This window comes from Ammodytes marinus (genome assembly GCF_949987685.1).
Source record: "Ammodytes marinus genome assembly, chromosome: 14".
NCBI lineage: Eukaryota > Metazoa > Chordata > Actinopteri > Uranoscopiformes > Ammodytidae > Ammodytes > Ammodytes marinus.
The window spans coordinates 12,982,859-13,008,802 of NC_137218.1; the positions used below are offsets into that span (position 1 = coordinate 12,982,859).

Here is a 25,944-nt window from a genome sequence, read left to right on the forward strand (position 1 = left end):
AATGGCCCCTTGATGAGTGTTGCATCAAAAGGAGCATTCCTGGAATACATTAATATAAAACAAACAAATTAAAGTAATTTAATTGTAGCATCAGAACGACTCATTCCACCCATGAGCCAGAGTGACCTGCTGAAGTGTTCTTGAACACAACACAGCCTGTGGCTGATTAAGGCGGGAACATACTTCTCCGGGCTGCACTTAACTAACACATCTGTTACACTTCTGAGTGAGTGTTGAGTTCACACTTCGACCCTACAGGGTCAGCCACTCAGCTTGGTTCACCCTTAGGTCTGCAAGATGTGTTGATTTTCAAGGCCTGGGCAGCCTACAATGACCCATAATACTAGTTCTCTGCGACGTAGACCCACAGAAAAATGTACGTGCATCCTTGAAGGACCATAATTCCAGCCTCGATCACCTTAAGTTGTTCACAGCAACACAATCAGACAAGGGCATTAATGCAAAATTTCCTTTTTATTTCTCCTCTTTTTAAACAGTCAGGCCTGGATGCTCCTCGTTGGTCTCCTCTTCCAGGGAATCACAGGAATATCAGCAGCCTTCTCTCTGGCTGTGCTGCATCTGCTCGTGAATCCGCTCCAGCACCTCCTGCATCCTCCTCAGCTGCAGACAGGAATAAATGAACTATTAAAACTACAATATGTGAGTGAGTGAACAAAGGAGTGAGTCGGTAAGAGAGATGTACCTCTTCATCTTTCTCAAAGATGAGTCTTTCCGTCTCTGTGTCGACGGAGGCCAGCGGCAGAGGAAAATCTCCTTCGCTCACATCTCGATGCTTCTCTCGCAAACTAAAAATCCATATTCACACACACACACGAGAGAACAACCTGTTTCAGCATCTATATCAAATCATCATGGAAAGTGTCTGACATACCTCTGCTGCATGTATTTATTGTTCGTTTTTATTTGCGATCGTAAAATGTCCCAAAAACAATTCCCTCTGCTTCTAGAAGCGAGAATGTAAGATCCATGTGTGTTCAATCAACCAATCAAATCACACGGCATTGATCTGGACTCCACCCACCTGCGCTTCCGCTCCAGCACCACAAGACGCGTCATGTTCTGGATGCACTCGGCTCTGTAGTTCTCATAGTGCGTCTCCCGCGTCACGTCCTTCAGGTCCTGCATGTGGGTCCTCACCAGCATGTTCCTCAGCAGCAGGAAGTCAGAGTGAGCCGGGTCCTCCACTGACCATGAAGAGACAAACATGTTACTGGATCAGACTGCTTGTTCCGTTTTATATGTGAGAACAAAAGCAGTGTAGAAAAACTAATTTAAGAAATCAAGGTGCTTAAATAATAAAGATGATGATGCATTTGTCGATAATCATCTGTGAAACAAGGGTTAGAAACGGAGAAATATGATGTCATTTGGACTTTATAGAAAAATTGTATTCAAGTTACAAATGAATCAATAAAAGTAAAAAAGCTTACTTAAAACAAATGGAAATGAAAATAAAACTTGGAAACATTGAGTGTGTGTTTGTTACGCAATACCTTCTACCACACCCCAGGGATAGACGCGACCCCTGAACCTGCGCCCATTACTCTCCACCTGAATGTTACTCCCAATTACTGAGAACGGGATACTGTCCTGCAGAGAGAAGCATAAACCAACGCACAGTCAAGACGGGCTGGATGGGACAGCGTTTTGACTGTGAGAAAATAATAATAATAATAATGGATAGGATTCATATAGCGCTTTATTCCCTTAGGACTCAAAGCGCTTACAGGGTTCCAGGTTCCATTCATTCACACACAGTCATACCGGTGGTGGTAAACTACGATAGTAGCCACAGCTGCCCTGGGACAGACTGACGGAATGAAAGGTCAGCTGACGAACCTTTAGTATCTGGTCGTGTCTCTTAAAGTCTTCGTCCTCATCTGAATCACATTCGGGAAACTGATAGATGTTGATCCCAAACTGCTTGATCTGTTCTCTGATCTAAAGTATATGAACACATAGAAATAATAATGTTTAAAAGAAATAGAAAAATAAATACATAAATAAAACTCGACAGATTAGAGGGCCTCCATGCCTGAACTCTCGCTGAAGAAGGAGAAAGAGATTGAGTTGACATTAACCTTGTTATTAAGTTACGTGTTGAGTTAACTTCTTATGCTGGAGCTCCCTGTTATTATTAACTCACATTCAATGACTGATCTTTTTTGACACAGTATTGAAATGCAATATGGGAAGCAAATCCAGTCATTTTGGATCAATTGCAATTATTAGGCAAGTTGTATTTTTGAGGATACATTTTATTATTGAACAACTACAGTGCTCTCGGTCAATCCAAAATGTTAAAGAACCTAAACCTGAATTTTTACGAAAGTAAAAGTGAGGTTTTGTCTTTCTTACGAGAATATATATATATGTTTTGCTATTATTAGGCAACTATTAGTGTGCAGAATTATTCTGCAACTAATAAAAAAACGAAAATGTTCCCATCTCACTTGTTTATTTTCATCTGTTAAAGTGAGAATAATAAAACAACTCAAAATTTACAAATAAAAATTTACAATAAAAAAATCAGTGACCAATATAGGCAACCTTCTTTTCAATAACTGTCACAAGCCTTCCATTCATGGAGTCTGTCAGTTTCTTGATCTGTTGTCGATCAACTTTTTGTGCAGCAGCAACCACAGCCTCCCAGACACTGTTCCGAGAGGTGTACTGATTTCCTTCACTGTAAATATCCCGTTTAAGCAGGGCCCACAGGTTCTCAATAGGGTTTAAGTCAGGTGAGGAAGGGGGTCATGTTATTATTTTTTCATCCTTAAGGCCTTTACTGGCTAGCCATGCAATTGAGTACTTTGATGCATGTGATGGAGCATTGTCCTGCATAAAAATCATGGTCTTCTTGAAAGATGAAGACTTTTTCCTGTACCACTGCTTGAAGAAAGTATCTTCTAGAAACTGGCAGTAGGTTTGGGAGTTCATTTTGAGACCATCTTCAACCCGAAAAGGTCCAACTAGCTCATCTTTAATAATACCAGCCCATACCAGTACCCCACCTCCACCTTGCTGGCGTCTGAGTCAAAGTGGAGCTCTGTGTCCGTTACTGATCCAGCCACAGGCCCATCCATCTGGTCCATCAAGAGTCACTCTCATCTCATCAGTCCATAAAACCTTTGAAAAATCTGTCTTCAGATATTTCTTGGCCCAGTCTTGACGTTTCAACTTGTGTGTTTTGTTCAGTAGTGGTCGGGTTTCAGCCTTCCCTACCTTGGCCATGTCTCTAAGCACTGAACATCTTGTACTTCTGAGCACTCCGGGTAGGTTGCAGTTCTGACCAGATGGATGAAGTGAAGGAAATCAGTACACCTCTCGGAACAGTGTCTGGGAGGCTGTGGTTGCTGCTGCACAAAAAGTTGATCGTCAACAGATCAAGAAACTGACAGACTCCATGAATGGAAGGCTTGTGACAGTTATTGAAAAGAAGGGTGGCTATATTGGTCACTGATTTTTTTGTTTGTTGACAAGTCGTACATTTTTATTTGTAAATTTTGAGTTGTTTTATTATTCTCACTTTAACAGATGAAAATAAACAAGTGAGATGGGAACATTTTCGTTTTTTTATTTAGTTGCAGAATAATTCTGCACACTAATAGTTGCCTAATAATAGCAAAACATATATATATATTCTCGTAAGAAAGACAAAACCTCACTTTTACTTTCGTAAACATTCAGGTTTAGGTTCTTTAACATTTTGGATTGACCGAGAGCACTGTAGTTGTTCAATAATAAAATGAATCCTCAAAAATACAACTTGTCTAATAATTGTGCACACAGTGTATAGTCTGTCTGGCTAATCCGAACCAGAGTGAAACTTATACTGTTAGGTTTGTTTTATATTTAGTCTGTCCACCATGTTGGCACAAAAATATCTCAACACCTAGAAGTTGAACTGCCATGACATTTTTAAACAGTTCTGCAGACTTTTGAACTGGCGTCACCATGAGGTTCACTTTTGTCGTTGAGTAAAATAGGATAGATGGATTGCCATGGTTTGATAGACTAATTCATCTCTAACTAATGATGAATGGTAGTAACTTTATTTTTATTCTAGCTCCATCATCAGGTCAAAATTCCATTACTAATTTACTTCAACACAAAAACTTTAGTTCATGATTTAATGCCTTCTATTTGGTGCTAATAAGAAAAATGTTAGCATGCTAACACACTAGACTTAAACATTAAAAGGTGGCATCAGCCATGTGACTGATTGACTTGTCCAGGGAAGTGGTGTTTGTGTGTGTTCATCATGATGTAATACCTTAATTTTCTTCCTGCGGATCTCTTCTTGTGTCAGGCTGTCAGCTTTGGCCAATACGGGAACAATGTTGACTTTGTTATGCAAGGCCATCATACACTCCACATCCAGAGGTCGAAGACTGATAAAATTAAAAAAAAAAAAACACACGTAGAGAGAAATGCCTGACACATATTGAACAACTTTCAGGTGACGCTGCTGCAGTCACTGTTTTTCCAGTTAAGCCTTAAGTGCAGAAGTAAAAGATGTTGCTGGCCTACCCATGGCCAAATGGAGAAATGAAGTAAAGGCAGCAGTGGACTCTGTTGTCCTGGATGTTCCTTCTGTTCAACCCGCTCTCATCTCTGAAGTACTGTTCAAACTGCTCGTCAATGTATTCTTCTATTGGCCTCCAGCTAACGCAAACACATTAATACTTTGTGAGTAAAACAACAAGCCTCTCAGAGAGATCTTTTTAATGGGATGTATTTCCATTTAAAAGCATATTCAGTTCGCCTGTGATGGAAAATCATTGGCCCTTCTATGCTACGACCAACTTTTAACCACATCCAATAGCAGTGCAACCAAAACAGCACTGTGTCCCGTCTGGGTCAAGCTGCTTTTACTTTTCGGTGCTGAGTGCGCACACTGATTACCTCACCTTTCTGTATTGTCGATGGCATCACCAAACCCTGGTGTGTCTATGATGGTGAGCCTCAATCTGATTCCTTTCTCCTCAATGCCAATTGTGTGCTTGACAATGTTGACTGTCTGATTGATCCGTTCTGCAGACACACATGTGCAAAGTCAATAAAAAAATACACAGGCAACAAGTTCAGTGTGTATAAACATGCAGGTACACACGTACGTACACAAACACACACACACACACACACACGCACGCACACACACACACACACACACACACTAGCTGCTTTCCTTCCTAATGCACATGGTCAACTTAAATAAATAAGAGCACCAATCTCACCTTGTGCATTAGGAACCTTCCTGTCCTTGTAGAGGTCTGTGAGGAACAAACTGTTCACTAGTGTGGATTTACCAAGGCCAGACTCCCCTACAGAGAGAAAGAGATGCTCAACAACCCAAATATTTATATAGCAAATGCCCTTCACACATACGGTACAATGACATAACAACATAAAACCACTAATCAGTCATCGAAACATGTTATCAGTTGAAATGTTCTTGGGGATTTTATATAATGGTAAGATTGTTTTGTGTGAGTTTATTTAATTTTTCTTATGCAATACATGAAAGGAGATGTGTACTTAATCACAATAACAGCCTAAATCAAACTGGTAAAAGCTTTTAGATTTTAAGATACATATGAGGATGTACCTGCCACCAGAAGTGTAAATGTGAATCCTTTCTTCACTGTCTTTCTTTGAACCTGGTTTGGCAATGTGGCAAAGCCAACATACTCCTTGTCCAGATCCTGCAGGAAATAAACACAAACTTAACATGTACTGTATGTATCAGCATATTATTAGGTAGTAAGAATTTGATTAGTGAAATAATTAGTTTAAATGTCTCAATACAGTAAATACTCTGATATTATTCACCATCTCCAATAGCTCAATGTTATAGTTCAGCAAGTTGTCCTTTAGTGATGTACTGAGAAGAAAATATAATGGATCTTTTTCTGGAAATGTGGGTGTGAGATCATCACAATCACTAGTTCAGTCACTCTTTTTGTATGGAATAAAAAGCAATTATATTCCCACAAATATTGTTATTTTGTTTTCAGTCTCCTAATATTCAAGAAGAACTACACCACAAACACGGACAACATGACAATAGACAATAACTGATGCCAATACTCATTAAAAACAGAACAGAAACAAACCTCTGGAGAGTTGTAGGGGTCAAAGCGTCCCCATGGGCTTTGGGGACGCGAGGCAGGACTGAACGGAGAATCAAAAGACACCTGAGAGGTGAGCTGCCTCTTTTGTGGCAGGGGCTGAAACTCAGCCCGGTTTGGTTTGAGTGGGACTGTGGGAGAGCCAGCTTGGTGTCTGGGGGTGGGACGGTGAAGAGGGGGTGTCCCGGGATGGCTGGAGAGTCTCCCGTTGGTTGCTGCCCCTGTTGTCTCTGCCTCACTGTTTCCCGGTATCCGGTTCTGTTGGCCAAGCTGAGACACGGGAGGCAGATCCCTCATGGCGAAAGGAAACTGAGTGTCCTCCTGGTCCTCAATGGACAGACTGGACAACTAGGACGGGACGCAGAAGAGAAACATATGGCTTTAAATTAAATATCATAAGTGTCAGAAATATATCCGACTTCTAATCAAAACTAAAAAGGAAGTGATCTGTCTTTCCTACTTATTGATCTGTTAAAGGCCTACTTCACCGGTTTGAATATGAAGGTGTATTGAATTCTGAGATCCTATGTAGTATAAATGTGCAAAAAAAATTAAAATCGGTTCATCCTAGCCTGAGAAAAGGCAGAAAGAGTGTTTTTTTAACCCTATATTTCTCTTTCTCGTGACGTCACAGAAAGAGAAATATAGGGTTAAAAAAAACGTACTTTGTAAATATTACTGTGATGTCACAGTAAAAGACATCACAGTAATATTTACAAAGTAAGTTTTTTTTTAACCCTATATTTCTCTTTCTGTGATGTCACGAGAAAGAGAAATATAGGGTTAAAAATAACACTCTTTCTGCCTTTTCTCAGGCTAGGATGAACCGATTTCAATTTTTTTCGCACATTTATACTACATAGGATCTCAGAATTCAATACACCTTCATATTCAAACCGGTGAAGTAGGCCTTTAAGAAGAATTCTGTCAGAAGAAAAAAATAAAAATAAACATTTGAGGACAGAAACAATTTAATCTTAGCTTAGGCATTACTTTAAAGAAAAATCTTCTTTAATTTCACTTTAATTTTTTTAAATTATCGGCCAAAGATGCCAAGCCAAATAGTGTAGTGGCAACTCTTGATTTATTAAAAAGACAATGGTGCTGCAGTTTGCCAAACATATATTGACACAGTGCACAAGTCCAAACTGAAGGACAGGCAGAAAGCTAACAAAAGCAGCGAAACCTTCAAATTGGCAGTTACCTAAACAGTAATCAGAGAAAACCATATATCATGGCCTCTTCTTTTATGAGCTTTCACAATCATTGCAGTTACTGAGAATGATTACTCCTAATGTTCAACATATGAGTGTATTATTAGTGATTTTAAATAGATAGTTTACATGGCACTTTGACTCTACATGAAAACCAACACAAACTAACTAACTGGCTTATGGTAGTAACAGTCTGAGTACATGCTATGGTCAGTATGCATTTTCTGTAGTTGTGGCTGACTAAACCCATTCTTCACTGATTATCCCTGACCTGTGATCCCATTATACCATTACAGAGGCATTTGTCCATCTGTCCAGGCTGGGTTGGTAGAGGAACAACTTAAACTGGAAACACTAACAAGACTGAAGTCATAGTTGTACACATAGCTAGTGGATGAAAATATTCATCAGGGCTATATGACTGATCCATGTGCAGGTGTATTGGTGTTCCCCTCTCTATTTTTCTAAAAACTTCAGTCAGCACCTGCGTTGGTTTCATTTCCCCACACACTGACTGTACTCGCCACCAGGAGCCGCTAGGAATCCATGCCATTCTTTACAGGATATAAACATTTCTCCAGTCTCCTATTGTGCAAACTGAAAAACAAAGCCCACAGTGCTGCTGGCCTGATCAGGCTTCGTCTGGTGTCTCCTGTACCTGTCAACCCTTATTACCCACAAAGCCTTGCAGCAGGCTTAACCCAGTTTCTAATGTTCTAGCAGGATGGGGGGTTGAAGATTTAACTCTTAAACACACACACACACACACACACACACACACACACACACACACACACACACACACACACACACACACACACACACACACACACACACACACACACACACACACACACACACACACACACACACACACACACACAAGCTATCAACACTAACAGTAAATAATATTATACAAACGAGTCCTACCTCATTTAGTGGAAAAGTTGCAGCTTTATTGTGGCAGACAGGATGGTAAAAAAAAATATTAACTATATGTTCCTGATACAAAATAAAAAGCAGCACAAAAACACACTAAATGGCTTTTCCGCACATGTGTAGGTGAAGAACATCATAGCATTAACAATACTTAGGTAAGACAAATAGAGTAAATACGTTGCGTAAAAGGACACCATGAATCAAGCAATTCAAGTGCCATATGCAAATATAAATCCCTGAAAAGAATATAAGGGTACGTGCTATGGTAATTTTTCAATCTGCTGAACTACTTTTATGTTGTTTAATAAGATCCGTGAATAAACCTAGCTGTGTTTTAATGCAGGTATTCAGTGTTATTGACTTACCTTTCGTGTTGCTGCGGAACATGACGGGAGAGGACATGTGCTCCATGATACTGTCGGCTTGTCAAACTTTACCTACATCAGATAGGCAGGAAAAGCGATTAACTAAAACATTAGTGATGCCGAAAAAGACCAAACTAAACATCAACCAATAAAATGTGATGACGAGGCATGCGTGTGTGTTTACTATCTATGGTGTGGACCCATGCATTATATTGAGAGCTGTCACGTGGTTTTAAGTAGGCTACAAGAGAGAGAGTTGTACCACAGCAGGCATGAGGCATGTTGATATTCAGTGCAGGATGCAAACACAGATTCAGTTTCAAGAGCAAGTTAAATTTAAGAATGTTTAAATATCCCTCGGAATTAAATTAAAGTCGAAATTGTAATAACCAAAACTGCAGCTAAAAACCGCATCAATGACGTTGGTTAAGGACACTATGGCATAACATCTTCTCTTTTTTTGCTCCAGAGAAAAACAAGATCTAATAAAATGTTTTGGTTCTTTTTGGTAGAATAAATGTCTTCACTCTCCTCGAAACCCATTACACGTAAACGGGACGCATTTCTAAAACATAAATCGGCCTAGATGTAGGCCTAGATGCTACCAATTCTTTGAGTTTAAAAAAAACTAAAACATCGATAAAATCCTGCTGCCCATGTTTAAGCATTTGTTTAACTTTGAAAATGTTGGTGAAGTCATTTTAATAAACCACACATCTCACCTTTTTGTCGCTTGTCAAAGTTTTGGACTGCTCTAAAGATCGTGTAACATGCGAAGTAGGCTTACGGTCGTGGACCACGTTACTCCAGAATATAAAGAACTCCATAGAAACCTTTTAAACACTTCAGCTTAACCAGTTCCTCCTCTGTCCACTTGTACTCTAAGCACTTTTCAATCATATTTGCTTGAATACGCCAACATATTGAAACAGTCTGGCTGTGCGCTGTTAACTTTCGTAACGATGACAACCAGGCAGGGCTGTAACCATGGTAAAAATGAGAAGGCTAGTTCTGGCCTAGCTGTGCAATGAGCTAGGTATTTAGCATAGAGTTATGAGGCCTCATGTTTTATTTTATTTGACATGTTTTGCTATATTTTGTTGACATTATGACAATAGCGTGAATCCAATATGAAAATAATGCTAGAAATGACACCTTACAGAAATAAACCTTTTAACATTGTTCTCTACCAAACTGAGGAGATGTCTAGAATCTAGGAGTGCTTAGCTGTGTGACTTGGATTTGGATGTAACGATAACGCAAGAGATGCACAAATGCTATCGAAAATGTATTACTTTTCTTGCAATTTAATAAGTTTAATTTTAATTGTATTTATTTATTTTTTACAGCCACCAAGCCAACAGAAGGTAAGTGTTTGATAAGTGGTTCGGGTTCATGGGTTTCTGTTTAAGATGTAGGCTAACAGTGTCATATCCTGAAAAAGTCTTGAAATGCATTGTATTTGTTGATTTAAAAATAATGTCTTAAAGCTGGGGTAGCTTATGTGATTTCTGATTGGTCAAAATTAACATGAGCGGTACACTTTGACCAAACAGAGCGAGGCTCCGATTCTTATTGGCTGTTGGGACTGTCCATTCACTTTGGCACTGACATTGTTGGTGTAGACCAGGGGTGTCCAAACTACGGCCCGCGGGCCAACTGCGGCCCGCGGCCCACTTTTTATTGGCCCGCGGCCGATTTTAAAGATATAATGTAATATGGCCTTTTGAAAAAAAATAAATAAATAAATACATTTATTTTTTATTTTTTTTTGCATTTCTTAGTTAACCCACTAGTGCAGGGTTGTCAAAACCATTTTTTTTCATACAAAATTCTTCAGCTTTAGCCTCTTAATTTCCCTCTCAAAGTGCACCAGATTCATGCATTTCACTTTAAAAACATAAAAAAATCTCCCGGGGGGGCATACCCCCGGACCCCCCTTGGAGGGGCGGGACCTCGGCTGGCTACTATTTTCACCCAGCTGGACATCGGACGCAAAGGCAGAAAACACTGGGTGTATCATTGCCATATAAACAAGAGGGGAAATGTGAAGAAGGATTACAATTTACGAAGACACTATGAAACTAAACATCAGAGCAGCTACATGTCCTGTTAAATGTGTTATTTTTGCAAAGTGGCCCGGCCCTTCGTAGATTTTTCTGTATGTGGCCCTCGGTGAAAAAAGTTTGGACACCCCTGGTGTAGACTGTAGAGTGTGTCAGGCATGGACATATAAAGAAATGGACACCGTATTGAAACATGGCGCCCATTCATTCCTATGAAAGCTGCTCATAGGCGCAGAGAAGCAACAAGGAAGTACAATCCGGAAATTCCATGCGGCCCAAAGCATTACGTAGCATGGACGTAGCGGCATTATGGACCTATCAAGAAAGAGGGCGGCAAGCATAGCGGACTGGAGGCGGGTGTCTCGTTCTGTAGCATCTAGCCTGGCGAAAACAAACTGAAAGCCGTTAAAAGCCGTTGGGCTAATAAAACGCTTGAGGTGGCGTTTTGAAATGAGAAAACTTACATTTTAATAGTATATGGTCTAAAGATAAGTATGAGCCTATGATTGATATCCAGAAAAAATGTGCAGAGACACAATCTTGTTCGCCGCTTGTACTGTGTGGACAGGGACATCTGCCTACGGGCCGCATGAAAATAAGCTCCACCCCTTACCATGCAATACCAATGGGTTGGCCACATGTCCATGCTGGCTGCTCGGAGAAGGCAGCATCCTGGGGGCCTGGTGTCAGGGAGGGACCATAGGGGAGGGACCAAAGAGAACAAGTCGAGGGGTTGAGGTAGGCTATTTGAATTCAAATCTCGATCCCAACTGCTATTTTCTCCCCAAATTCTCCACCCCAGCTTTAATTGGTATTAAAATGTGTTTTAAAATATAGCAACTATTGGGAGAGCAACTCCCTTAAAAAAGGACTGCATTTGATCATTTGAGACGCTACTGAGTCATTTAATGCTTAATAATGATTTATAATTAGTCACATTCACATGTCCACAGCTGAGTGTGCAGTATGTGGTCTGCAAAAACAGTTTAACAGATAATACACAAGGCATTTTGATAAATATTGATCCACACAAACTAAGTAGCTTAGGCTATAGCCTAGTAATGTCATGTGTTTCACAGCTTCTAGAAGATGACACTACAGCCCAACTGATTAACTGGACGGCCAATTTTAGCTTATCAAAAGATATGAATTGTGTTGCACCGTGTTGTGTGTATGTCCACCAGAGAGCGATTGATGTCACATTTTGGGCTATTCAATCCTTATCAAAACTGTATACAGCCAAAATTCCTCTACTCTCAAATGTTAAAATACATCAGTTGGGCTCTGGTTTAAAACATAATCATACTTGTTCCCAAGACAATATGAGGAGAACGTTATCAAGCTGCATACAAGTCTTGGCTGCTTTACGTAGATGTAAAATTCTCATATTAATATTATTGGTTTCCATGCATTAGTCCTCCACGTACAGCTGTATGAGTCCTCCAGTTTTCTCCCAATTTTTTTCTCCAAAAGGCACAGATATCTCCGTAAAGTGTTTTATATCCCTCAGAAGCGGACTTTGTAGATGCCATCATAAGCAGTCAGAGAAAAGAGCTATCCTCTGTAGAACTGTCCCACTGTGCTCTGCCTGTCCGTCTGTTACCCTGGCCTGGTGGTGAATTGTTGACCTGTGCTGGTTGTGAGGACTCATGCTGTGTGCCTGTTTGACCTGAGGGATTATTGTGTTTATAGGTTTCAGACCCATTCTGGCATGAGTCTGTACCTGTAGATCTGTAACACATATTGTCTTGTGAGTGGCCCTCGCGTTCTCTACTTAAACAGGAGTGGTCGTGTTCAGTCCCTGTGCCATGGTTGTCTTGCGTGTGTTGCTCTGCTTCAGTGTGGCCGTCAGGTGTGCTATTTTGATCCAGGCTCTGGTTGAGGTGATTAGACTCTCTGTGGGTTTTTGCACTGTCCAAACTTGGCTTGGGGTCTGGGCTCTGTCTTTGTGGCTGTGAACAGTTGGTTTGTTTTTGAGAGTCAGGTATCCAGTCCTGGTTGTGACAGTGGTGATGGGGGTCGTGATTCTCCCAGAAGCCTCTGCGGAGCTGCTCTAACTCAGAGAGCAGAGGTAGGCTGATGTCCAGGTGCATCAGTAGGTTATCAAGCCACTCCTCCAGCTTGGAAAAGGAAGTACTGACAGAAGAAAAGACAGAAAGTTGTTATAATCAGAGATTAGGGTTTACATGAGTGAGTGATGCACAGACTTAATATGTAGGCCTATTAGCTATTCTGGACAACATAAAGTGGTCACTGTTTGTGCAGCACACTTTTTTACTATAAGTAAAGGTAACGGATGAATATAACATTCTTAATGCACCGCGCCGTAGCTGAAGGCCGGTGTGAGTCATGGACCTGGTGTGAGTACCAGATATGCTCGGCTGCCAGATAAATTTGGGTTGCATAATGATGACGCACTTCCTGTACTACGCGAGATCCACTTCTTTCTTACGAATCTATTGCAAACTGCAATCTATTATAATATTATCATTCACAATAAAGATACATGTAGAAAGATAGTACGTGTAGTTAAAAAATAGATAAGCTATCGTTCGGAATAGCAAGGGATTGTGGAATACGTAATTATTGTCCCCAAGATCACGCGGCGTTACAAGAGATCTCGCGAGAGCGTTCAATACAGCCCGAACGTGAAACTTTTTTCTCTGTTTTATATAATAAAAGGTGAATGCCAAACTTGTAAGCTTAATGTTGGTTTTAATACAGTAAATACATTTTCGCTTCAGGAAAAGGTAGGGAATACTGTTTTTTTGAAGTGTATTTGAATATAATTTACAAGAAGTGCGTCATCATTGTGCAACCCGAATTTATCTGGCAGCCGAGCATATCTGGTACTCACACCGGAAGCATTGTTTTCGCGTTGTCTGTCAGTCCAGGTCATTCTTGTGAGAATCATAATATCATGAGCACTTCAAGGGATTTTATTAAAATTTTGCACATTGTCCGATCTAATTCAAGACTGAAATGACCTTATTAGATGCCTTATGAACCCATATATCAAGCACGCTTTAAGGGATTTTTTGTCAAATTTGGAACAAACTCACACTTTGATTTGAAGAGAAACTGATTGTGAAGGGTAAAGATCAAGGTCGCTGTGACCCTGCATATTGTGAACGCAATATCTCACAAATGCTTTTAACGCTTTCTCACAGTTTGCTTAAATAAAAACCTAGGTCTGCAGTTGTGTTGGAATTGTTCAATCATACCGTTTATCAGCATCCATGTCACAGCAGAGGACAGCCAGTGGCAGGAAGGAGGGGGGGCACTGTGGAGGGTAGTACTTCTGCAGGAAACCGGCTACATTTAGCCCAAATTCATTTGTCCGGGGAAGGTAGTCCGGGTCGGCACTCACTCTACCTATTATCTAAAAGTGACAGAGACATACCCAGGTTTGATATTGTGATTGATTAAAAAAAAAGTGTAAATAATAGAGATTTGAATGTTTGACATTTACACTTTATTGAGAAATTCTTGTTATTTCTAGAAATATTTTGCTGTGCCAAGACATTCCTACCTCACATATCATGATACCAAAGGAAAAGATGTCCACCCGTTCGTCATACGTTTTCCCTAAAAGGTGTAGAGGAAAGATTGGAAAATTAGAACCACATTTTTGCTGTCCCATACTGACCAGTGCCAGAGATGGAGTGATCATGTGTTCACTGCTTTCACATTAGATCTGCTATAGACAATAGAGAATGATGTAGTCTTCTACAAAGTTTATTCCCCGAGCATGAATCAAACTCAACTTTTTCACAACTAGGCTGTGAGCTCTCACAAGTCCTTTATGCGTAATCAGAAATATTGTGCCAATGATTTTTGTAATTATTTTCTATGTAATATACAGTATGTCAGTATAATATTCGGCTACTAGGTGGCTCACGATTAATACAATAACCAAAGACCGAGTTTGATGACATCATGGATCATGGGAACAGCTAAGGCGAGAGCATACGCAGCAGAGTGCAAGGCATAGTCATAATCTATCACGATGCCGCAAACAAAACAATACAATACTTGAAACAACAATACAGTGCTACGAAGCTACTACTTCTTCCTTTTCTTTTTTGTGTGGTTGTGGAGTGACCTACTCCCCCCGTATTATCTGCCCCTCCCCATGTTTCACCAGGCTATGGTCACCAGAATTTCCGGGGAGTAGAGGGGACGTGAAACAGTGTATAACTTTAATAAGTATTTCTTCAAATATAGCATAAGTTAAACAGATTTCACTTAAGGGATCTGAGACCCTGTTTCCACCTGGGATTAACATCTGACTTTTTGAATCAGGTTACAAGTGGCCAGCTCTCAGTCCGTGTGTTCCCACTTGTATTTTCAAATGTGACTTCTTTGTCTACTTGTGATCCGATTTCATTTACCCGCGCCGCGCTGTATTTAAATCAACACGCACATAATTTCCGTTTGCATTGCTGTTTTTAACCGGTGGGGTTCAAACAAGTAAACATATAGGGCTGTACAGTGCCACAGTTTTAATCGCATTTGCTATTAAAATGTATTACGTGCGAAGATAATTACAAGTCTAGGTTGACGAGATAAGCTACTGTCTCATTTAGACAAGGAGGAGCGATGCACTACACTGCTTAGAGGGCTCTACATTAACACTCGCCAAATGCGGGAAATATCATAGATAGTATATCAAAGTAAAAACTCTTAGGCGAGTAAGTTATTACGCCTCTTTGGCTGGTGAAAGATGTGTGTTTGCCGGGCGGCTTTTCTAATGTCTGCTACACTCTTGTCACCACCACCAGTAGGCCTACACGGCTTTCTGTATGCAGTTAAGATACTGCATATGCGAACAGAATATTTCCTGTGCGCCTTCACATTAAAAGCCTGTTACTAGCCAAACGCAAGTTGACTTTTATTCTCAAGCAGATAAGAACAGGAAGTCGTTGCCTTGCAGCTCTCCAGTCAATAGCAGCGATTTCCGTGTTTTCAGATTTACGCAGTGAAATGAAAACAGAGGACAGAAAGCTTGTCATTTGCAATACTGGCGGATGCAACTAATGTTCATGAGGCTTCTATAAAAGCTGCATTTTCAATGTATTTCCGCTCAGGCAGGGGGCGGCAGTTGAGTAGGAGGTCCCTAATGTGGATAAAAACCACATTGGTGTTCCCACTACCAAATGAATGCGGACACAACGGTCACAACGGACGCAAACCACCTCCAAATGTGGTTTTTGTGATCCGATCTCAATGCGTCTTGAGAGTGTTTTCACCTGTAGTTAAAGCTTTATTCATGTGATCCGATTACAAAAGTCAGATGTTAATGCCAAGTGGAAACGGGGTCTTAGAGATATACACTCTGTTAAATGGAAAAAGCCTTGAATCTCACCATGGAGCATCTCGGGGGCCATCCAATAGGGGTTCCCCACCACAGTATAGCGCTTCCTCCGGTCCGGTCTGCGGAGCTCTGGCAGAGTTCCTTTCAAAGGCCGCTCCAGAGACGATGTTTTTTTTTTTTTCCTCCCCTCCATCACCAACCTTGCTAGTCCAAAGTCTGCTACTACCACTGACTGGTTCTAAACAAGGAGAGAGAGGAATGTAAAATATGATTTGTTGTTTTATAATGAAAAAACAAAGCACATTGCAGCTTTCTGTTTCTTATGTTGGTCTGTTTTTGTCTCAAAGTTCAGTATGTGTAGCATTTGTGTTCCTCAAAATACATATAATGTTTACGATCAATGCATTTTTAATGCGTCTTTGGCAGCATTGAAATCAATTATTCATGTGACAGTGAGAAACTGAGTTTTATGATTGGATTTTCAATTCTAATTTATAATTTACATATACAATAACAATTACAGCTATGGTCTTGTTTTTGAAATTTTACAGAATTTGCAATATTTTTCAAATGCTTTAAGCAACTTGACCAGACCAAAGTTATACAGGAGTACATATGGTAGGATTAACATGTAAAAGTCAACCTAACATTAAAATGAACAATGAATTAAGTTTTTCTAGATATGTTACATAACTGTCCCTAATTCTTGTTTATTCACAGTAATTCTACACATTTCTGAAATCAGTAGAAGGGGTTAGTCCTTTATCTGTGTGTGAGGGTGTGTGTGTGTTTGTGTATCATATAGTGAAGATATCCAATGTTCGCTGATGTGTGTGGTTGCACCATTTGTTTACCTCTCTGACCAGGCAGTTGTGTGAGTTTAGGTCTCGATGGATAACATTCATGGAGTGTAGATAGGCCTTAGAGTGAGAGATGGCATACATTAGAGAAAGTTGATTTGGATATGAGAGCTTTAAGAATATTTATCTGTTAGACTCACCATTCCAGCTGCAATGTCTTTTGCGTAACTCACTCTTATACCCCAGGGAAAATCCTTGTCCTGCAACAACAAGATTGTGACCAACACCTTGTGTCTCTGATCTCTGTCAACACTAACTGAGGAACATATTTGAGAAACTAATTTGACTGACCATTTTCATGATGGTCTCTCTGAGAGATCCTCCCTGGATGTATTCAGAGACAAAGTTTATTCGTTTGTCTTTATAAAACAGTCCAATGAACTTAAGAACATTGGGGTGGTCCAGGCAGCGCATCACCTTCACCTGTACAAAGTAAGAGGATGTGTAAACAAAAAACTTGAGTTATTATGGAAACATGACATTAGCTCAATAGTTTAGATAGTAACCTTATGATGGTGTAAGATTGGTTAAGAACTGTTCTACAGATTATATTTATAGAATCTAACTCTCTTGCCAATGTACAACCTTAAGTGGTCTTTACAGAGCACCCACCTCCCTTAACTATAGATTTTGTATGCCTTCTGAAGTCTAGACAACAACAACGGGGTTGGTTTATATAGCCCCATTTGGACAGGATTACTATAACGTGGAAACATGGGCTTTAACAATTTAGCCTTGCCAATATAAAATTATAGTTGATCAGATTACATTTTCCAATACTCCACAGATGAACTCACCTTTCACTGCCTGCACTCCTTCTTCAAGCTACTTGAAGAACATACAAACATTTATGCATCTTCAAAGTTCCTGTGGCAGGCCTACTGCTTGACATTGTGTATGGATAGTTCATCAATTTAATCTTTCCTGGCAGGCCATTGCTTACCGATAACATTACAATAGCCCATTCTAATAGTCTGTGGGACATGGCGATCCTTATTCTCTTCCAAATCTGGGTGTGCTGTGTGAGGTTAACTCCCTGCTACTTAACATCTTGAATCATGTGGTCTTTCATGCTCTAATGAACACTTACCTCCTTCAAGAAAGTCTTCTGTGTCTCTTCGTCAAACCGTATCAACTCTTTAATGACCATCACCTCTCCGGTTTCCTGATGTGTAACCTTGACAGCAACAGGTTAATCACAACGCTGATGATAATCAATCTGACAAATTACCCTGTCACCAACGATAATGACAGTTCCAATGTAATGGGACAAAATTATTGTGGTACCTTGACAGCCTGTCCAAAGTAGCCCTTGCCAAGCACTTCTCCATGGATGAGGTCTGAAGGTCTGAAGATGCGATGAGTCCGATCTCCAGGGTCGACACGAAGAGACTCAGAGCGAGCCATGTCTCTCCTTTGAGATAAAAGAGGCGGGGCTCCCACAGACAGAGGACATTTATCTATACTACAGCTGCGTCTGTAAAACAACAGGAAGACTTAGACAAAGAAAGAACGTGTGGAATAATGGATGATATAAGCAGGGAATCAGCACTAACAGAATGTGTCTGGATCGCATTCCCCCGGATCCTTGATGCTGAGGCGGCGAGAGGCTCATCCTGATTGGTTCATCCGTCTCCTGCCCTGAACTTGGTTCTTCCTCAAGACTAGGGAGTTTGTGGGTTGAAGATAGTTTTTCCTTGACACAGGTGTCAGGACAGATGATGTCGTCCTGGGGATCGTTTGAGCTTGGGAGGCTGTCAGGAGACTGGGAGTTGTGTTCAATGGTCAGCTGTAGTGGTTTGCTTGTGTCCTGGATCACACAGTTAATCTAGAGGAAAGGATATGGATATTGTGGAAATTACCATTAGTCTTGCTTATAAATTGTTTTTGTAGAACTGTAGGTAGCTTTGGAGGTTTACCTCGTCCGCAGAAATGTTTTGGGCAGGGATGCCGTTGACCTCCAGTACTCTGTCACCAGTGTGGACAAAGGACAGCAGGTCAAGGCTGAGGACAGCTGAGTCTAACCTGAGAGACAATGTCAATGAGGTGAATGGGTACACAAAAAGTAGGGTAAGGCAGAAAGTGTGGTGTGTTGAATCAGTTTTGGGGCTAATTCTGAGTTAAGGTCTAGTCAAAAGCGAGACTCACACTGTCACTGTGACTAGAGGGCCTATCTCTTTGCTGAGGTCACTTGTAACAGTCAAGCCTTGTCGGCCACCTGCATGGGGAGGGAGAGACACTAGCGCCACCATGTGGGAACTCTTGGTGAGAGGTGAAGCTGACCTCGGAGTTGATACTACACCTTGACAGAAACAGTGGCCACTGCAGAATAGGTAGTTGATTTGAAAGAATAAAGGACAAGCATCAAAATCAGAAATATATATATACAAAAAACTATTATTTTGATTTCACTTATCTTTTTCATCTTACAAGTTAAGCTTAGTTTTATATAGAGAACTTTTTAATTGTTTTCCTTTCAGCTTCAAACTTACCAGTAGAGTTTATAGCGTTCCACAAGTGTGTAGGTTTCTCCATCTCCAATGACCATTTCACAGCTCATACAAGTGAAGCACTCAGGGTGGTACTTCTGCTCTCCAGCAACCTGAGGCAGTGTGGTAAAACACAATGTAGAGGCAAAGGGAATAAGGTTGGTTGTACAAGATGACATGCAGTGGGGGTCAGACTATTTCTCTGCATTCCTGCATCAAGGCCTTATAATTTCAGGATGTTTTTAGAGGATGTCCCCTGAGTTAAAAGGGAAAAAAGGCGTTCATACTTGGAGGAAAATGAGAGGCAGGAATGCTTTGTATGTTTGAATAGTTGGTGTAGCATGCTGATATTAGGTATTTCTTGCTGTGATACTTGATGCAGCAGAGATTATTGCTATGCCTTTGTATGAGAATATTACATAAGAAACACCAATTATGATCTCAGAAAAGGACTGAAAAAGCTTTAAATCTAAGGATTTTGAACATTTTGACACACGTCTAATAGATTAAAATCATGTGACATGTTTAAAGTTTAAATCAAGCTGACTGTGTGTTGAAGTAGTAGTAGTTCTTCATAGAGGAGTAAATTGAAGAGGATTTGAATACTTATAACACATTAAAGTTAGATTTAGAAAAACAAAAATACAATCATGTGATACAGTAAAGTGTGAATCATTATTCTCTAATTACACAATGATAGTGTTTTTTCTATTGCTTTGTGGTACTAGGCTTTAAACTTAATGATTTGAATTTAAACTGAATTATGATATTGACCATATTGCACAGCCCTAATTTTTAGGCATATATCAAGGGTTTATGTTGAAATTATTATTCTTCACAGTGCTTTTTATGTTACCATAATGAGTCCTTTTAAGATGGTCTCCTTGCAGCAATGGCAGTGCTCTCCATAACGACCCCAGTAGTGCTTTTTACAATAGAGCTGGCCCTCTCTTTCATAGTGCCAGTGAGACAGGATGCAGCTACATTCACAGCATCTGAAGAAAAGACAGGAAGCAGGGAATATAGAGAAAGCAGAACAATGAAACAATGTGATGGCTGTAATAATGAAAAGAAAAACAACAACAGAAAATACAGATTTAGATGTAGCTTTAATACGATAGGTACTCGATCCAGCAAAGTAATATGAATCCAATCTGTGGAGGAACACCTGAGACTTGCGAGGAAAATTTACCTAACAGATCATAATGTGCGTGATCAGGTGCAACACCTCCAGCTCATGTTCTTACCGTAGCATTCCAACTCACTGATACCCAACTCCCTTTCTCTCCTGACATGTTTATTGCTGCATAATCCTTCTATTAGACAGAAATTTGAAGTTGAGCCATTAAACTGCTGTTATTTCTCCAGCACATGCCTTGAGGATATAATGTTAATCTTCACTAAAGCGACGATGTTAGTTCTCGAAGCTGCTGATGTCACCGTGACCATGAGAACATTCAAAACTAATAATCCTCATTACAAAACGGCTATTCATGTGGGGTCACTGCTCCGTCACATGTTTTAATTTAATTTAACTTCCAGAAAGCCAAACAAAGTGCAAACATTACGAAAGCTACCTCCTAAACACCACTCATCCCTTAAATGTAATTCAGCAATGGCCATTTTAAGTCCTTTAAAATCTGCAAAGAGCAACTTTCAGTGGCATCCTGGCTTTGAACTGAATGCAGAATAATGTACAATAAAACGCTGCTTCCTTATCTCTCCAGCACTACAACAGGAGTGGGAGGTGACTTCCTGGACAGAGTGCAGCTCCATGTTTCCTCTCCGACCAACCTCAACTGTAAATGTCATGCAGTTCTTACAATAGGGAATGAAAAGGTTACTGTTGAGAATCAAATAGTTAGGGAGGGAAAGACATAATTTTCCTCCATTTTCACCGTCAATCATGTTCTTTCATTTATTAACAGATTTTCTTGATTACATAAGTACATTTTTTTTGTTTATTGTCTTAAAGGGGTAATAAGCCAAATGCTATGTGTTTCTCTTTCGCTTCAGTATCACTAGGTTGAGTCTAGTCTGGCATGACCACTTCCGCCAGCGTCTATTCGCTTGCGTCGAAAAGCTACGCAGCCCTGACGCAGCCCCCTCCTATTCCGGTTGCTGGCTTTCCCCTATTGTGATCCCCCTCAAATTCGGAAACAATTCGCTCAGTCAACCCGTGTGCTTATGTGCAGCGCTCTCTCTCTCACACACACACACACACACACAGGGTGTGAGAAGTCACATTACTGTAGACAGAAATAAAGTGTGGCGATACTTCGGGATAATAATATTGGCGGCGGCGGTCCGGGATGCATCCTAGCTTAGCCTAGCTGTCCAACTTCATTGTACAACTACCCCCGGGCAGAAATACCCTCATAAACTCTGGAAAATGAAGCGTGGGGGTTTGAATTGAGCACCGGACCTTATAACCAGCTAGATTAAGATCCGCCGTTCCCTTTCTTTGGTGAATTAGGGACTATGCAGCGGTGTTTTAGCGACGGGGAAAGATTCCAACGGCTTCCACTATCACCTAGCAACTCTTACGGCTACTTGCTGCAGTTGGTGTAGCGCTCACAACGTCAAAACCCTGTTCTGGCTGTAAACAGACGGACTACGGCTCTGACTACAGCGATAGGAGGTGGTGACATAAGTTCTCGAATGCTAAAAATTCTACTCGACCGCCGTAGCCGTCCTCTCAACCGCCGATGATAATGTTACCAGATATAACACTACGTGGGTGGCTAGTTAACTCCGGTTAAGTTATCCCGTGAGCTCCTCGGGGGCTAAAGTGTATGGTGTCTTGACATGCTGGTTAGAAAGCAACACACTATGTATATTCCTTTTGTCTTTAATAGTTTTTGTGTGGCGTTTGCGGGTTTAGCCATTTCTCTGACAGTCTCTGGACGTGAAGACGTTCCATCAAAATAAGTCCCCCCCCGGCACTATTTTGCAGGACACCGCTGCTGCTTCCCGGGGTTAGCCCCGCCCTAGATGATTGTGATTGGTTTAAACAAATACAAACAGGCTAGCCCAGTTTCCCCCGGTTTCCCCACCCGAATAGACGGCTCTAAACAGAGTGCTTCCAGACCCTACTACTTGCTGTAGTTTGGTCTGGCTTTGCGAGACTAGGTTGAGTCTGACAATTATACCCAGTTGTTTTTCTTATTTTTCCAAACAAACCATTGCAGCTGTTGTTTATGTTAAACACGTCATTTCTTGAGTGATTTTTTCATGATAGAAAATACTCCTTCTAATGGACATGGGAATCAAATTACTTTATGTCATTTGAGTGCAGAAATATGGTCATATGATTATTGTTATTTGATGGATACCATAGCATGAAAACGGAATGAGTGTTTCGACCAGCAGTCTTATATTAGATATTAGATCTGCTTGGTTTGTAGTACACTGTAGGAAGTACTGTTCTATATTAGACTGGCCTGTTATTAATTGCTGAGGAAATAATTAAGTAATAAAACTGTCAGAGAGCTGCCGGTTTATTTTCGACCTCCTGTCTTTGTTATGGTGCTGCCGGCAGTAGGTGCTTCACATATGTGATTCCATCTAAACAGCTGGTCGCAAAACAGGCCTGGAAACAGCCCTGGCGTATAAATCCAAAGAATGTATGCTCTCTCTGCTTTCCTTCTCCTCACATTGCTCTACCCCTTCACCTGAAAGTGTTTCCTTCATCTTGCTCGTAGTGCATCACCAGCACCTGGTGGACATGAAAACAAAATCTACAAATGTGATGGATCTGATGACGCATTCTCCTTCCTTAGTTTCCTGCCTGTTTTGTCTGTTTCGCCCTGAATGATTTCCGTTCAAAAACAGTATGTCTAGGAAGCATTTGTTTTTCTGCTATTGTGCTGGTCTTACACTAATATTGCCTCACTTGTGTTATGCGTGCAATATAAGTGTGAGCATTTTTAGGCCTATATTATGTATGTACGTTTTGACAGTTCTGAGGAAGAGTAGTTGTTGATGGGGTAAAACAAATGGGCATCCAAAAAAAGAAAGCGTTAGTAATGGATTTACTGGTAGCTGCTTTCCCTGTTGTTGTTATGCTTTCATGACACATGTATGTCTCATGCTCATTCTTGATATGAAAGAAACACGACTATTGAAACACGGGTTATACATGTATCTGTTTTGAGGAAGTATGGCAGACGTTGGAGTACAATTTGCTTAGAGTCCCTTTCTCTCACTTTTTCTTCACTCTTTCATACTCTCAAACTCTTCCTCTGACTTTTCTCTCACTCTCACTTTGCACATACACATCTCGCAAATGAATGACCTTACCGTCCTTTCATTCCCCTCCGAAACCTTTGGTCACGTCGCGACATGGCCCCCTCTCAGTTCACAGATAGACAAGTGTCAATCAATCCACCCAATGAAGAAAGTATCCGTATCTGTTGTGCCTTGTAGAAGGCGTTGTCTTTTTTCTGTATGTCTGTTTGTCTGTCTGTTTCTCTCTCTCTCTCTCTCTCCATGAGCTCAGACGTTTCCTGTGCATGCGAGTCCCCCTCTCTAATGTAATTGCAGAGTAGCTGTGTGAGAAAAAACTCTGACCCACTGACACCAGCTGGCGGATCTCCCTCTGCTGGCTGCTTGAAAACAGACCTATCCCAGTATAGAAGTTCTGCTCTGTCGTCCCCTCCTCCTGTTACTTCTGCTGTAGTATGTAGACCTCCGCAAGATACAGTTACACTCCTCTGCAATTAACACACATGCCAGGAGATTCAAAAGGTGAAGCTAGTATGAAGTATTCATATTAGTTTTAAAGGGTGTTTTTCTCTGAAGTGGGAGTGATTCTATCTGTGTGTTATAAAATGAGCTATTTTCCCATCAGCACAGGCATAATCTTCTTATGAATGCCCCAATTACTGCATTGTGCAAAGCAAACAAAGGGCAAATTCAGTGAAACAGCTAAAATTTGTATGAGAACACCACTCATGTTCATTATGAAGTTTAGATACCCTCAGACGATCCATGTGAGAGCGGGCTCAGCTGATGCTTATTTAGCCTGAAGAGCATGAAGACTCCCACAGAAGTGAACAAAGTCACTTTACAGCACTGTAGGTTTCAGATGTGTTCAGAATATATTGTGTACAATCAGTCCAGCCACCAGCCACTGAGATCTAAGCTTCAGAATATAAATCATCATAGTGGTATGCCATTTGCAGTGCAGGTCCTTCTAACTGAAATACACAAACAGGTGTGTGTGTGTGTGTGGGGGGAGGGGGGGGCTGCTTCCAACATCAAGCTGACAAAGTGATAAACATTATGTGATTTTGTCACACTGATGCTCTCTGTGTTCTTAAGTTTCCATCTTGGGTTGTTGTGTTTATGCTCATCAGTTTTTAGGCGTGTTTAAGTCATTGCCTGCACCTCTGCTTTACAATACATAGTGTGCTTTGTATTGTTGTGAACTGCAAAGGATAATATGCTGTGGTTTGTACTTTGTCAGTACTTGCTATATCTATATAGGTCACTCGTACATTTTTGCTCTCACTTACTTTTAGTCTGCCCAGGCATTGGACTAACATGAATGTGCAGCTTTCTTCTCTTGCCTATAGTGTCAAAACCCCTCATAGTCCAGGCATTATATAACCTGACCTCTCAAAAATTGCAACAGAAACCATTCCAACTGTTTTTGACTCATGAATATGTAATTAATAACATACTAAAAGTCTTAAGGAATCCAAGTGGTGGAAAGTTATTTTCTAAGGGGTTTCTTAACCATACCTTTATGTCAATTTTCGGCTTCCTAAAGTACTGTTTTATGGTAGAGGGGATATGTGCCAAATTGTTAACCTTTTCAGAAAAGCTTGAAACTTGGTACACTTATACAGTTTGGGGCTCTGAACATTTTCAGATATTAAGCCATTGCAAAATCGAATCATGGTTGCCATGGATACCATTTTACTTTCCGCCATAGCCTAATTATGCATTTTTCTTCATAACTCCTGAACCAAACATAATACCACATAACTAATGATGTCTAACCCTATGTTTTCATGGTCAGGGATTACTATGATACCACATACAACATCAGAAACAGTTAAGGTGTTAAGATTGGGCGCCCTTAGCTCAGTTGGTAGGGCGTCCCCCCCCCCGGGCCGGGCCCAGCAGCAGATCCGGGTTCGATTCCCGCCCGCGGTCGTTCTCTGCATGTCACTCCCCTCACTACCCCATTTCACCTCTGTCTCTGTGCACTATCAATAAAGCATAACAATGCCCAAAAAATATCTTAAAAAAAACCAAAAAAAAAAACAGTTAAGGTCAATAGTTAAGGGTGAATCCAATGTTTTTCCGAAAATATAAGCCCAGAATCCAAAAACATCGCTGTGACTTTACAATTGGGGCCTATGTTGCATAAAAATTGTGTATCGAGTTTTAATTGTGTTCTCTAACAAAGACATCTTAAATGTATGTAAAATACTATAACAATATAAAAAAAACACAAATATTTGTGAATGCAAAATTGCACAAATTAACATAAATTGTTGCACAGATAAACATACATTTTAATATGA

General features: G+C 40.6%; 2 protein-coding genes across 2 annotated transcripts; both read right to left on the minus strand.

The window, feature by feature from the left end:
* Nucleotides 1-549: 549 nt before the first annotated feature.
* LOC307260647 (septin-5-like) lies at nucleotides 550-9,500 on the minus strand (the record flags this gene model as incomplete). The annotated part of the gene is made up of 13 exons (XM_080040924.1): nucleotides 550-621; nucleotides 704-806; nucleotides 1,043-1,205; nucleotides 1,515-1,611; nucleotides 1,861-1,962; nucleotides 4,298-4,415; nucleotides 4,555-4,689; nucleotides 4,935-5,058; nucleotides 5,262-5,348; nucleotides 5,633-5,729; nucleotides 6,141-6,503; nucleotides 8,674-8,745; nucleotides 9,396-9,500. The coding sequence occupies 13 exons, from the start codon at nucleotides 9,498-9,500 to the stop codon at nucleotides 550-552; spliced, it is 1,638 nt and encodes a 545-aa protein (XP_079897050.1).
* A 2,177-nt stretch (nucleotides 9,501-11,677) lies between these two features.
* Nucleotides 11,678-23,848, minus strand: LOC307261180 (LIM domain kinase 1-like). The gene is made up of 15 exons (XM_080041660.1): nucleotides 23,708-23,848; nucleotides 20,262-20,400; nucleotides 19,409-19,518; nucleotides 19,065-19,238; nucleotides 18,836-18,941; nucleotides 18,473-18,744; nucleotides 18,204-18,393; nucleotides 18,007-18,093; nucleotides 17,208-17,339; nucleotides 17,057-17,116; nucleotides 16,911-16,976; nucleotides 16,108-16,294; nucleotides 14,272-14,327; nucleotides 13,964-14,121; nucleotides 11,678-12,875 (listed from the first exon to the last, which is right to left on the minus strand). Exons 1-15 carry the CDS (start codon nucleotides 23,749-23,751, stop codon nucleotides 12,281-12,283), a joined length of 2,376 nt encoding a protein of 791 aa, XP_079897786.1. The 5' UTR covers nucleotides 23,752-23,848; the 3' UTR covers nucleotides 11,678-12,280.
* Between the last annotated feature and the right edge of the window lie 2,096 nt (nucleotides 23,849-25,944).

Coding starts and splice junctions, on each gene's coding strand:
- LOC307261180 (XM_080041660.1), bottom strand. CDS start 23,751: ATGTCGCGACGTGACCAAAGGTTTCGGAGGGGAATGAAAGGACG. Junction 19,239..19,408: donor GAACGCTATAAACTCTACTG/GTAAGTTTGAAG, acceptor CCTATTCTGCAG/TGGCCACTGTTTCTGTCAAG. Junction 18,094..18,203: donor ACTTTGGACAGGCTGTCAAG/GTACCACAATAA, acceptor GTTGCTGTCAAG/GTTACACATCAGGAAACCGG.